Here is a 13,627-nt window from a genome sequence, read left to right as displayed (position 1 = left end):
ATGACGATGGACATATTTATTTTCAGGACACAGAGTTGTTAATAAACAGAGAGGAAAATCCACGGCATCCGAAATTCAACCGTTCAGTTGACCTGTAAAAGAGGTATTAAAGAGTGAAGTGAAGATCTAGTGGTATGGGGCATTTATCGCAAGGTTTTTATCAATGAAACATCCAGAGATTTGTCAAACCGCTTCAAACAGATCGATGTGAATTGATTGAATCTTCTCGCTTTCATCAGAGTGACGGCAGCGCTGTAGGAAATTCTCAGGAAGAACAGGATGATGAATTAGGAAGCGGTTGTCCAGATGTTGTCGCACTCATCCTCATAGTCTTCACTCGAGATGTGGTCTGAGGAATCTACGGGGATGAAGAGATAGAAATATATCGAGATCGCTTATGAAACCAAGATATCATGTGATCATATATTCTCTTTTCTTTTCCATGAATTATTATTTTGTTCTCTAATTTAATTGTCAATATATACCTTGTGTTATGTTAATCACTCTCGGCCATCTATCTCTGTTCCTACCTCCACAGTCATTCTTCCTTTGTGATCCTCATATAGTCCTTGTTGGAAAATATGAATGTTGCCTTCAATTGATCTTGCATCAATTTTCTACATTCTACCATTCGGGAATAGTATAATGTAAGATCGAGGGAGGTTTACTGATTGATATCGATAATTTAACGATAGGTTTAGATTGCTACTTATTTGGAGACTGTCAAGGAGACAAGGTAAGTGATCAGTTGTGAGTTATAATATTGTTTATTTACTTGTTATGGCTGTGTTCTGAACATAATTAACTTGTATCAGTTTCCAACAAGAACATGGATTCAGTGTAGGAATTGAGAAAGTGAGAATTATGTTTTCAGGAATTTTTTATTCAGTGCAATCGTTCCATGCTGTGCCTATATAAAAAGTGCATTGAATTCCACATATGTTTATATCCTGATGTGTTTTGTGCGCTTTACTGTTTGCATATGTGTGGATCATGATCTCTTGTTTTCGTTTTCCCTGTGTTTGTGTTTTAATGTTTATGTTAATATGTAACTGTGTGTGTTATATATAATTGTGCGAGTGTTTATGTAAGTGTGTGTATGTTTATATGTAAGTCTTTGTGTGTTTTTGTATATGTGTATTTACATATATAAGTGTGCGTGTTATGTGTAGCAATGTGCATGTACCTTATGTGTATATGTAAGCGTTTTTGTATGTTGAGGTCTATGTTTGTGTTTTTATGTGTAACTGTGTGAGTTTGAGTGTAACTGCGTGTGTATCTGTGTGTGTGATTTGTGTATGTGTGTTTGTGTTGATATGTGTGGTTATGCGTGTGTAAATCTGTGTGTTAATGCGTGTGTTTGTGTACTTTGTGTAAGACTGTGTATGTTTACTCAAAGTTTCAGAGAGTACCAGTAACCGAGTGTGACAATAACAGTGTGCATTATATTCTGGATACCTATATTATTCTGTGTTAGTATGAAGATTGTTTGTTTATTTGTAAGTCTGAGTGTGTTTGTATGGAAGTGTGCACTTACACAAAACCACGCAAATTTACACACAACAACGAACACACGTTCACATAAAGACACACACGCACGTTTACAGGCATTCTCGCCAGCTCTATGTAAAAGTGTTTCCGTGTGAGACGCAATGCGATGTCAGTTGATGGATTTCAACAATTCAACGATGGGCCTCGGACCTATCTTGGAGATAACCATGAAAAACCTGCAGAGGATTGAATAACTAGTTTACATTTTGACTATTAAAATTCAATCAGTTAGTTTACGAATAACTGATATAGATTTAGCCAAATACTAGTTAAAGCTAAAATGTTGAACAAAATTTATTATACAATATGATGCATATTCGGCAAGTTTAACGTTTTCTGACAGCGAGTTGAAATCTATCATTTTACTGGTTGCTACTGAGTTCACAGAATAGAGATCGGTTGACTTCCCCTCTCTGCGGTAGGGACGGGGGGCGGATGGTGGGCGTGTGAGGTACTTTAGGTTAACAATTGTCCTTTCCCATCTCTCTGGTGGTTGAGTTTGAGGTACATTGGGTTAACAATTGTCCTTTCCCCTCCCTCTGGTGGTTGAGTGTGAGGTACATTGGATTAACACTTGTCGTTTCCCCTCTCTCTGGTGGTTGAGTGTGAGGTACATTGGGTTAACGATTGTCCTTCCCCTATCTCTGGTGGTTGAGTGTGAGGTACAGGGTGTTAACCATTATCCTTTCCCCTCTCTCTGCTGGCGAGTTGAAGGGACAGTGGGTTAACCATTCCCTGTCCTCTCTTTCTGGTGTGATAATGGGAGGTGCAGTTCATGTACGTGTCTGGCCCTCTTTTCAGTTTCCAGAAGATGCGAAGCTTCAAAATAAAACTGGCCTCAATTCTGAAGGGATGGACAACATGAGAAACAGGGACGCCAATATCTAAATGGCTGCATTTGTTTGTCGGAAATGGGAACGTTAAAGATTCCTCCAGTGGGAGGAAATTTGCTGAAGTTACATTGAGGAAACCTGTCACGAAAGAGCTTCACCCTGTCTCCAACCAGTGGTTTATCTGAGCTGGGAACTTTGGCTGTACAAGCCTTGGACCCGACTCCTGTAAATAGCCTGCTTCAGTTTAGCAGCCTCCCGCATTCGGAAAAATGGGTAGAAAAACAATATTAATTGAGTGGCTATGTATTTAACTCGCAATTGGAAGAAAAGGCCTTTACAGTATTTTATTTAAGAATTTAAATGCAATCGAGAAATTCTCATTGACAAGAATTCACCGTATCTACCAGCTTTAATGAAATGTTCACAAAAGTCAGTTTACCACTGGACTTATTAACGGTTTTGTTGTTGATCTTGAAGGGGATCGCTTCATGTCTCATCACACAGGAGTAAGAGGCGCCGCTGGCCCACTCCTCGGCTGCAATGGATAGCAGGCTGTAGATGAAGAAGGAGCTGCTGCCGTTCTCCGCCATCACCTCGGTGTTCTTGTAGTTGCCGGAATCTATCGGCTTGTCATTGATGGTCCATTTGACGAAGATCTCTTGGGGGGATAAACCTTTCATTAAGCAGTTGAAGGTAAAGAAAGTTTGAACGGAGACTTCTTCTGCCGAGGGCAGGAGGACAGACACGGCCGGTTCCCGCGGATCTTTAGCTGCAGAACAATTATTTAAAAGTCAATAAACTGGATAATTCCAGAGACAAAGGAACCGGTGGTTAGATGTGAGAGAAATGTGCTTTGCGCTGATTTTTAAAGGATTCCCTTTTTCCCCTCTGTGGCCTGTCTGGCTTTGCAGCACGGAGCAGAGGGGGATGCAATCCTTCTCTCTGGGTCCTTTAGGAGTCGGACTGGAAAATAACATAGCATTTTCTTCCCAACTGGTCATTATCGTTGTTTATGCTCCAAACGAGCCTCGTCCAGCTAATTTTATCCAACACAAATAAAATATATTTCCCTTTTTCCCTCATGGACTTATCCAGATTCCACTTAAGTGCATAATTTCGGGTCCAGTCGGATTATTTAGTGGAATTACCATTTCAATTATCAGAGCAATCCATTAACACACTTAATAGAGCCAATTAGCACATGCACGGAAATAGTCAGAGCGTCTCACTTGTTGCTACAATTTCTCCGCTCATCCTTTTCCTTGTGGATGGAATCTCTTATAGTCGCTATAATAATGGTGCCTCATCACGGAGCAGAACTCAACACCGCTTAGCCAGGTTTGTTTCGAGATGTTTATGTTGCTGATCACACTGTTGGGAGCTTCGCCAACTTCGACGGCAATCTTTGATTTCCAAGTTTCCTTTTCTCGAGTCCTGGATACTTTGATTCCATAAGGACCATTAGACACGACACAGGATAATGTCTCAAGTAAGACCTGTTCTACTGACGGTTGCAGAAGAGTGATTTCTGCATTGGATATATTCTGTGAAGCAGAAATATAAATCAAGCCAAGCTTCATCTTCACAATCAGGGTAACAGCATGCAGCCTTCATTCCCCCAAGAAGAATAAATCACCTTTGAGATATCAAGCACTCGCTGTCGCTTAAACAAATCGTTATTGGAAGGACAACAGATTGGCAACGTGCCCGGGAGAATCTTTCAAATTTTCTGTGTGTTTACATCCAGAGCCACCTGTAATGTGCTGTGAAGAAAATACCCGGCGTAAAACATTAAATACATTCATGCACAATAGTGTTACGAACTGAATAGCGCTCCTCCCGAAAACCCTTGTTCCATTACGCCCGACTAAAGATCCTTGTGCCCAAACGTTATCACCGTTCTAAAAATGACTCTGCCCCAGGTTCAAGAGCTCAACACGAAACGTACACTGGCTCAAAACGAATAACAAATCCAACTCAGGATTTTAGAATCGAAACGAAATACAGTTAATATCCTGGTGTCTTGTGATTTTTGGGGCGATGAAAATGTACAAGCAGCACTTGCAGCCCCCATCCAAGGAGAAAGGTCGGGAGAATGGCATTCCAAGGGGTCTTTTGTGTTTGGGAATCATTTGTAATGTTGGTGTGAAGTAGTTTTTTCATTTCTATCATTAGTGAGCCTTTATCATGCCTTGTTAAAGAGTGTCAGAAGGAAATATGAATTTCAGTCCATCAAGCCTGTTCCTCCATTCAATTAGTTCTTGGATGACCTGCATGTTGTGTATCTGTATAGCATGCATTCCCATGTTCCGACACCTCGCAGCGCATCCCCTGAAGTCCCAAGGGATCCCAGCATCCCTTGAGAGCACTGTATATAAGCCGGCCTTTAAGGCCTGTTAATCATTCTGGAGTGTCTTAATAAAGACTGAGGTCACTGTTAATTTAACCTCCCTGTGTGCAGTCTCATCTGTGTTTGGAACACAATAACTGGCGACGAGTATACGAATCCAACGCAAAGATGCACCAAACTGTGGGCATCCTGGAGAATTTCTCGGATGGTGAGGACTGGGAAGTGGATGTCGCACGGCTAGACCAGTACTTTGTAGCCAACGAGCTGGATGGAGAAGGAAGCACTGGAAAAAGGAGAGCGGTGCTCCTCATGGTGTGCGGGGCACCGACCTACAGCCTCATGAAGTTTCTTCTGGCTCTGGTGAAACCCACAGATATGTCATATGAGGAGCACTGTACACTGGTTTGGGAGCATCTTAACCTGAGGGAGAGCGTGTTGATGGCGAGCTATCGGTTCTGCATGTGCCAGCGATCTGAAGGTCAGGAATTGGCGAGCTGCGTGGCTGAGCTAAGGTAACTTGCAGGACAATGTAAGTTTAATGGCTACCTGGAGCAAATGCTCAGATTTTTTGCACTGGGTATTGGACACGAGACCATCCTATGAAAATTTTGACTGTAGAGACACCTACCCTCATTAAGGCCACTGCGATAGCACAGGCGTTTATGTCCACCAGTGAAAACAGCAAACAAATCTCTCAGTACACAAGTGCTAGCAATGTTCATAAATTAACTGGAACTGTGTTTTCGAGCAGAAATGTACAGGGCAGAACGCACGAGTCTGCAACTGCCAGAAGGCCTCAGGTGACCCAGATGACTCAGAGCCCGCAACAAAGGATGACTGCAAGGCAATTCCACCTTGACGGCTTTGTGGAGGCTTCCATTCAGCCTATTTATGCCGCTTCAAAGGGTATGGTTGCAAGAGCTGTGGAACAATGGAGCTCCTCCAACGAGCTTGCAGATGAGCTGCAAGCTCGGCAAAACGTGCTAATCACCTCGTGGCAGAGGAAGATCGGTCCATGATGGATCAAAGCTATTTCGAGCCACAGAGAGAGGAGGCAGATGCTGAAATACACTGGGTTCACACATTTTTGATGAAATGTCCACCTATGATGCTAAATATAAAATAGAATTGCTTACCCGTAGCCATTGAACTGGACACTGGCGCTAGCCAATCTACCATGAGTAAAAAGATGTTTCTGAGACTGTGGTGCAACAAGGCACTCAGACCATCCCTGAGCCCCATCCACACGAAACAGATAACTTGCACCAAATAGCTTATCACTGTCATGGGCAGCGCCATGGTCAACGTCACCTACGAGGGCACGGTGCATGAACTGCCACTCTGGTTGTCCCGGGGGATGACCCCACACTGCTTGGAAGGAGCTGACTGGGCAAAATCCGTCGGAACTGGGATGACTTCCGAGCGCTATCACAGGTTCTTCAAAAATGTCCTTCCTTTTTGAGCCAGGCATTGGAAACATTTCCGGGCGAAGGTGCCACTTGGTCCCAGAGGCACGACCCTTTCACCACAAGGCGCGAGCGGTACTGCACATGATGAGGGACAGAATGGAAATCGAGCTGGACAGGCTGCAACGCGAGGGCATCATCTCCCCAGTAGAATTCAGCGAGTGGGCCAGCCCGATTGTTCCAGTACTCAAAAGTGATGGCACGGTCTGGATTTGTGGCGATTATAAAGTAACTATTAATCGTTTCTCTCTACAGGACAAATACCCACTACCTAAGGCAGATGACGTATTTGTGACGCTGGCAGGAGGCAAGATGTTGGCCAAGCTCGACCTGACTTCGGCCTACATGACGCAAGAGCTGGAGGAGTCTTCGAATGGCCTCACCTGCATCAACACGCAAAAGGATTGTTCATCTACTACAGATACCCATTTGGAACTCGGTCGGCTGCAGCGATCTTCCAGAGAAACACGGAGAGCCTACTCAAGTCAGTACCACGCACGGTGGTTTTTCATGACGACATATTGGTCACAGGTCGGGACACCATCGAGCACCTACAAAACTTGGAGGAGGTCCTTCAGCTTCGGTCGTACCTGGGACTCCTTAACTATTTTGATTACTTCCTGCCGGGGTTAAGCATCCTCTTAGAGCCCCTACATGTGTTATTGACTAAAGGTGAGAACTGGTTATGGGGAAAAAAACAAGTATTGCTTTTGAGAAAGCCAGAAATATTTTATGCTCCATTAAGCTGCTTGTATTGCATAACCCATGTAAAAGACTTGTGCTAGCATGTGATGCGTCGTCGTACAGAGTCGAGTGTGTATTACAACAAGCTAACAATGTGGAGAAGTTGCAACATTTCGCCTATGCCTCCAGGAGCTTGTCTAAGGCCGAGAGGGCCTACAGAATGATTGATAAAAACGCATTAACGTGTGTGTTCGGGGTATATAAAATGCGTCAGTACCTGTTTGGCCTCATATTTGAGCTAGAAACCGATCACAAGCCCCTCATATCCCTGTTCACTGAAAACAAGGGGATAAATACTAATGTCTCATCCCGCATACAAAGGTGGGCACTCGCACTATCAGCGTATAACTATACCATCCGCCACAGGCCAGGCACCGATAACTGTGCAGTTGTTCTCAGTTGGCTACCATTGCCCACCATGGGGGTGTAAATGGCGCAGCCTGCAAACTTATTGACGGTGGCGCAGCCCGCAGACTTGTTGATGGGCATGGAAGCGTTTGAAAATGATAAATCACCGATCACGGACCACCAGATTCGGACTTGGATCAGCCAAGAACCCCTTTTGTCACGAGTAAAAAACTGTGTACTGCATGCGAGCTGGGCAGGAAACCCGTTGAAATGCAAAAGCTAATCAAGCCGTTCCAGCGGTGAAAGGACAAGCTGTCCATTCAGGCAGACTGCCTGTTGTGCAGTAACCACCTAGTGCTACCCAAAACGGGCAGGGAGACGTTCATCTCGGATCTCCAAAGCACACCACCGGGTAAAGTAATGATGAAAGCGATAGCCAGATCCCACGTGTGGTGGCCCGGTATCGACTCTGACTTGAAGTCTTGTGTATGCCAATGCAGCATGCGTGCTCAGTTGAGCAACACGCCCAGAGAGGCACCACTAAATTTGTAGTCCTGGCCCTCCAGACCATGATCGAGGATCCATGTCGACTATGCGGGCCCGTTTCTCGGTATAATGTTCCTGGTGGTGGTGGATGATTTTTCAAAATGGATTGAATGTGAAATAATGTCGGGAAGCACCGCCACCGCCATCATTGAAAGCCTGAGGGCCATGTTTGCCGCCCACGGCCAGCCTTACATACTGGTCAGTGACAACGGGCCATGTTTCACCAGTGCCGAATTTAAAGAATTCATGACCCGCAATGGGATCAAACATTTCACCTCCGCCCCGTTTGAACCATCCTCCAATGAGCAGGCAGAGCGGGCAGTACAAACAATCAAACAGAGCCTCAAACAAGTCACAGAAGGCTTACTCGAAACCCGCCTGTCCCGAGTGCTGCTCAGCTACTGCACGTGACCCCACTCACTCACAAGGGTTCCCCCGGCTGAGCTATTCATGAAAAGGACACTTAAAACCAGACTCTCACTGGTTCTCCACAACCTGCATGACCAGGTAGAGAGCAGGCGGCAGCAACAAAATGTAAACGATGGTCGCGCCACTGTGTCAGGGGAAATTGATCTGAATGACCCTGTGTATGTGCTAAACTATGGACATGGTCCGAAGTGGATCGCGGGCAGGGTGATAGCTAAAGAAGGGAGTAGGATGTTTGTACTCAAACTAGCCAATGGACAAATTTGCAGAAGCACTTGGACCACACGAGGCTGTGGTTCATAGACTGCCCTGAACAACCCACAACAGACACCACCTTTTTCGAGCGCATAACACACACCAAAAGGATCAACAACACCACGCCGGACCAGGAAATCGAACCCATCACGCCCAACAGCCCAGCAAGGCCAGGCTCACCCAGCAGCTCTGCAGGGCCAACAACACACCAGCCCAGCGAGGGTGCAGCCAACACACCAGAACCGACATTTGTATCAAGGCCGTCCACCAGGGAAAGAAAGGCTCCCGACCGCCTCACCTTGTAAATAGTTTTCACTTTGACTTTGAGGGGGAGTGATGATGTGCATCTGTAAAGCATGCACTCCCATGTTCCGCCACCAGGGAGCGCATCCCCAGAAGACCCAAGGGATCCCAGCATCCCTTGAGAGCACTGTATATAAGCTGGCCCCGAAGGTCTGTTACTCACTCTGGATTGTCTTAATAAAGACTGAGGTCACTGTTACTTTAACCTTCCTCTGAAGTCTCATCTGTGTTAGGAACACAATACTATACCTCAATATCATCTATCCGCCTCATTTGTGTAACCCCTTGCCTAACAAAGATGTATCAATCTCAGTTTTGACATTTTCAATTGATCCTCCGCCTCAACAGCTGTTGGGGGAGAGATTTCCAGATTACTATTATCATTTGTGTGAAAGAATCCTTCCTGACCTCACTCCTCAATGGGCTCGCTCGAATTTTGAGTTTCTGCCCCTTGTTCTCAATCCCGCACCAAGGAAATATTTTCTCTCTACCCTAACAATTCCGTTTATCAAGTTAAACAACTTATATCACCTCTTTACCTTCAAAATGCAAAGTAATACAAGCCTATTCTGTGCTACCTGTCCGCATTTTAGCCCCGGTATGATTCGGGTGAATTTGCATTGCACCCGTTCTAAAGCCGGTATATCCATCCTGCAGCGCGGTGCACGGAACTGAACACAATGTTCTAAATAGGGCAGGCGCCCTTTTTAGCAGTGGGTCCTGAGACAGTTACCAGCAAAGGGTTCCAACACCGCCTGTCGCTCCATCTCAGTATAAACCTGAGACCAAGGGCAGCAGACATATTATGTGAAATTAGAGCAGAGGGAAAGCAAGAGCAAAATACTGCAGATGCTGCAATCTGAAAAAAAAACAGAAAATACTGGAAATCTCAGCGGGTCAGGCAGCATCTGTGGAGAGACAAAATAGTTAACGTTTCAGGTCGATGACCCTTCGCCAGGGCGAACATGTTGCGAGGTTATTAAATCCTGAACCATGAGGAATCCCGAATCAGAAGATTGTGGGTTCAAGTCGCACTCCACATTCTTGAACAAAAAATGTAAGCTGCTACTCCCAGTGCAATACTGAGGGAGCGCTGCATTGTGGGAGTACCATATTTCGGATGAGATAGGAAACCAAGGCCCCATCTGCCCTTTGAAGTGGATGGAAAATATCCCTTGGGTTTATTTCGAAGATGAGCAGGGCATTTCTCCCAGTTGTCCTGGACAATACTTACGACTCAACAAACAGCACTAAACAAAAGGATTATCTGGTCATTATCACATTGCTGTTCGTGGGACCTTACTGTCTGAACATTGGCCGACGCGATTTCTACAGTAAAACAGTGACCACAATTCAAGAAGAACTTCCTTGGTGGTGAAGCACTTTAGGACAACTGGAGTTCGGCCATGGCATTTCTTTCTTTTATATTATAATGGAAGAAACCATAAACAGCACGATTGTATATTAGAAATAGAGCTTTCTCAGCATAAACCTCAGACTAAGGACACCTCACTCACTATCCGACATCACCGCTCAGGGAAACCTTTGACGAGGTTATGGAATCCTGAACCATGAGGGAACTTAACTTAGGACGTACAACGAAAGGAAGTCCAATCTGTATGTTTGGCAATGAAAAAAGTTCTGTGCTCTTTACTAATTCGAATAAAAGCTCTGATTGACATCCGCGCTCATAATCATTTGGGACTCCGCGGGCTGGTGTCCATTATCGTGAGATCTGGCGAAGTTTTGGCTTTGTGTGAACACTTGATGAGAGACCTGGCAGGTAGAGACAAGGGGCAATGTCAGCCGACTGGTCACCGAGAAGTTTCAGTTCACTTCACAGATGGGAGAGGTGACGAAGCCCTAATGCATGAGTGCTCAGCCAATTCAAGGTCTCACTCTTTGGACGGAATTCGAGGATTGAACACACAGCTGATGCATATTTGATGCTGGTGATTTCTTCACGGACGTCAGGATGAGGATAACGGTTGAATGATGTACCACACGATGTGCAAGAAATTTATTTTATTGATATGATTTATTGCAATCCAAACAATTAAGAATTGTGAAGAGTTTTTTTCATAGAAACAGGCCATTCAGTCCAATAGGCTGATTTTTATGTTACACATGAGTCTCCTCTCTCCCTACTTCATCACCACCTATCATCACCTTCGATCCCTTTATCCGTCGTGTACTTATCTGCATTCCCCTGAAATGCATCTATGATATTTGCCTCAATTACTACTACCTATGGTAGCGAGATCCACAATCTACCCACTCTCTGGGTAAAGAAGACCCTCCTGAATTACCTATTGAATATCTTATATTTATGGGCCCTAGTATCAGGCTCCTACTCAAGCAGAAATATCTTCGACCCGACTAACCTTTCAAACCCCTTCATAATTTCAAAAAACTTTATTCGGTCACCCCTCAGCCTTCCCTTTTCTTGAAAAAAAAGATCCCCAGCCGGTTTAATTTATTCTTGGCAGTTAAAATCGTTCAGTTCTGGTATTCTCCTTGGAAATCTTTATTTGCACTTCTCCAGTGCTTCTGTATCATTCTTCTCATATGGAAGCCAGAACTATGCTCAGTAAATTAAGTGTGATTATGTAGGTCAGAACTGAACACAGCGTCCTAAGTGTGATATCGAGACCACACTTGTACACCTTTGAAGAATAGTTCCATTCAGCCCATAAGCATGAACCCGCTTCTCGCTTTAATTTTCTGCTCCACTCCCACACTGACGTCTCCATCCTCAGTCTCTTACACGGTTCCAACGAATCTCAATGCAAGCACGAGGAATAGCACCTTATCTTCGATTTTATAGCATTACTTGCTCAATATCGAATTCAATAGAATTTCAGACCAGAACTTCCCCCTCTATGTTTTTCTGCCAAATGGCAGCAGTTGATGGTTCTGCCGTTCCCATTTATACTTCATGCGGACCAAACATTTGTTTCTTAACTTGTCCCATACCATCTCCTTTTGCCTAGCACCATCATCGCTTTTGTCTATATATCACTCTTGCCTTCCATTCTATCACAGAGCTTATCATTTGTTCTTTACTCCACACCACCTAACCCTGACTTGAAACTTGCTTAATAATATGTAACATATCCAACTGTTTCCACTTTTGATGAAGGGTCTTCGACCTGAAATCTTAAACCTACTTATCTCTCCACAGACACAGTCAGACCTGCTGATTATGTCCAGCATGTTCAGTAGACAGATAGATAGACAGATAGATAGATATGTGCATAGATGGACAGATCGATGGATAGATAAATAGGTAGATTGATAGATTGATAGATAGATAGATGCTAGATAGATAGATAGATAGATAGATAGATAGATAGATAGATAGATAGATAGATAGATAGATAGATAGATAGATAGATAGATAGATAGATAGATAGATAGATAATTAGATAGATAGATAGATAGATAGATAGATAGAAGATGGATGGATGGATGGAAAGATATGTCGATATATGTACAAGCATATAGAGAGAGTTGTTGATATAAATTAACATAGATAGAGCAATATGTAGATTATTGGGCAGACTGATAGATAGAAAGGTATTGATGCAATAAACAATTTGGTTGATTGACAAAATTCCTTTTGAATGCCAAGGAGTAGATCAAGGATGTGAACAGAAGGATAGCGAATTATTTTGAATAAAAGCTCATCTCAGTTTTCCGTTCGGATTAAGAATGTGGAAAATGCTTAGTGCCATCATCAGGGTATAGAAATCATATTGTGTGCTGAAACATGATCTACTGCACAATGGCAGTGAGAACTAGTCATACACAAATATTGTGGGAGGAAGTCAGGAGATATAAATCTCAGTATGTACTGACACAAGATTTACTGCACGGTGGTTATGGGAGCAGGCATGTACAAATGTAGTGTGAGGAAGTCACAGATGAAAATATCAGTATCGACTGACACCAGATCGAATATGAACACTGTCACTCTGTAATAACATAGCTCAGGAACATTGGCCGACCCAGTCCACCAATATGGGAGGACAGCTGTATCCCGTCTATCTGTGTCTGAATTTGAATCCAGATCCAAATAAAGGTACTGAACTACTGACACGTCCTGTCCACCATTAGAAATAGCAGTCCTTCAACCCCTGGCAGCGTTTACATTTCACCTCAAGTTCTGGGGTTGAGTAAAACATTCATCTCACCAATGCTTGTATACTATTGAGATTCACATCAGAAATCGGATCCAATTCGGGTGGGTGGAGGAAAATGGACAGCTAGATTGATAGTTAAACATACTCTCTGCATCTACCTTGTCGAACACCCTCAGTAACTTATATGTTTCAATGTGATCACTTCTCATTCTTCTAATCCCCAATGTGTATAGATCAAACCTGATCAACCTATTTTCATCAGTCCCCCCTTTTATCACAGGATTCAAAGTGGTGAAACTTTTCTGAACTGCCTCCAAAACCAGGATATCCATCCTTAAATAAGGAGACCAAAACTGTATGCAGTAATGTTGGTGTGGTCAAACCAATAACCTCTACAGTGTAGCAGGATTTCCCTGTGTTTAACTTCCATCCTCTTTGCAATAAAGACCAACATTCAATTTGCCTTCCTGATTACTTGCTGTACATAAATACTAACTTTTGTATTTCATGCTCAAGACGTCAGGCCCCTCTGTCCTACTGCATTTTGTAATCCATCTCCATTAAAATATTACATTGCTTTTTTATTGTTCGTGCCAAAGTGGATAAGCTCACACTTTCGCAATTTATACACCATCTGCCAAATGTTTTCCCACTCACTTA

The 13,627-nt window shown here is 43.7% G+C and overlaps 1 pseudogene and 1 gene segment (V, D, J or C); both read right to left on the bottom strand.

Annotated features, from left to right (window-relative positions):
- Window positions 1–287: 287 nt before the first annotated feature.
- LOC139235321 (Ig heavy chain C region, membrane-bound form-like) lies at window positions 288–3,064 on the bottom strand. The segment is given in 2 exon segments: window positions 288–358; window positions 2,824–3,064. Coding segments are annotated over 2 exon segments (312 nt in total).
- The window catches only part of LOC139235442 (Ig heavy chain C region-like), a 139,246-nt pseudogene continuing 128,682 nt past the window's right edge, over window positions 3,064–13,627 (bottom strand).

This window comes from Pristiophorus japonicus, chromosome 23, assembly GCF_044704955.1.
Source record: "Pristiophorus japonicus isolate sPriJap1 chromosome 23, sPriJap1.hap1, whole genome shotgun sequence".
NCBI lineage: Eukaryota > Metazoa > Chordata > Chondrichthyes > Pristiophoridae > Pristiophorus > Pristiophorus japonicus.
Note: the sequence above shows the minus strand (reverse complement) of the source record. Positions and strands in the feature narration are given on the sequence as shown.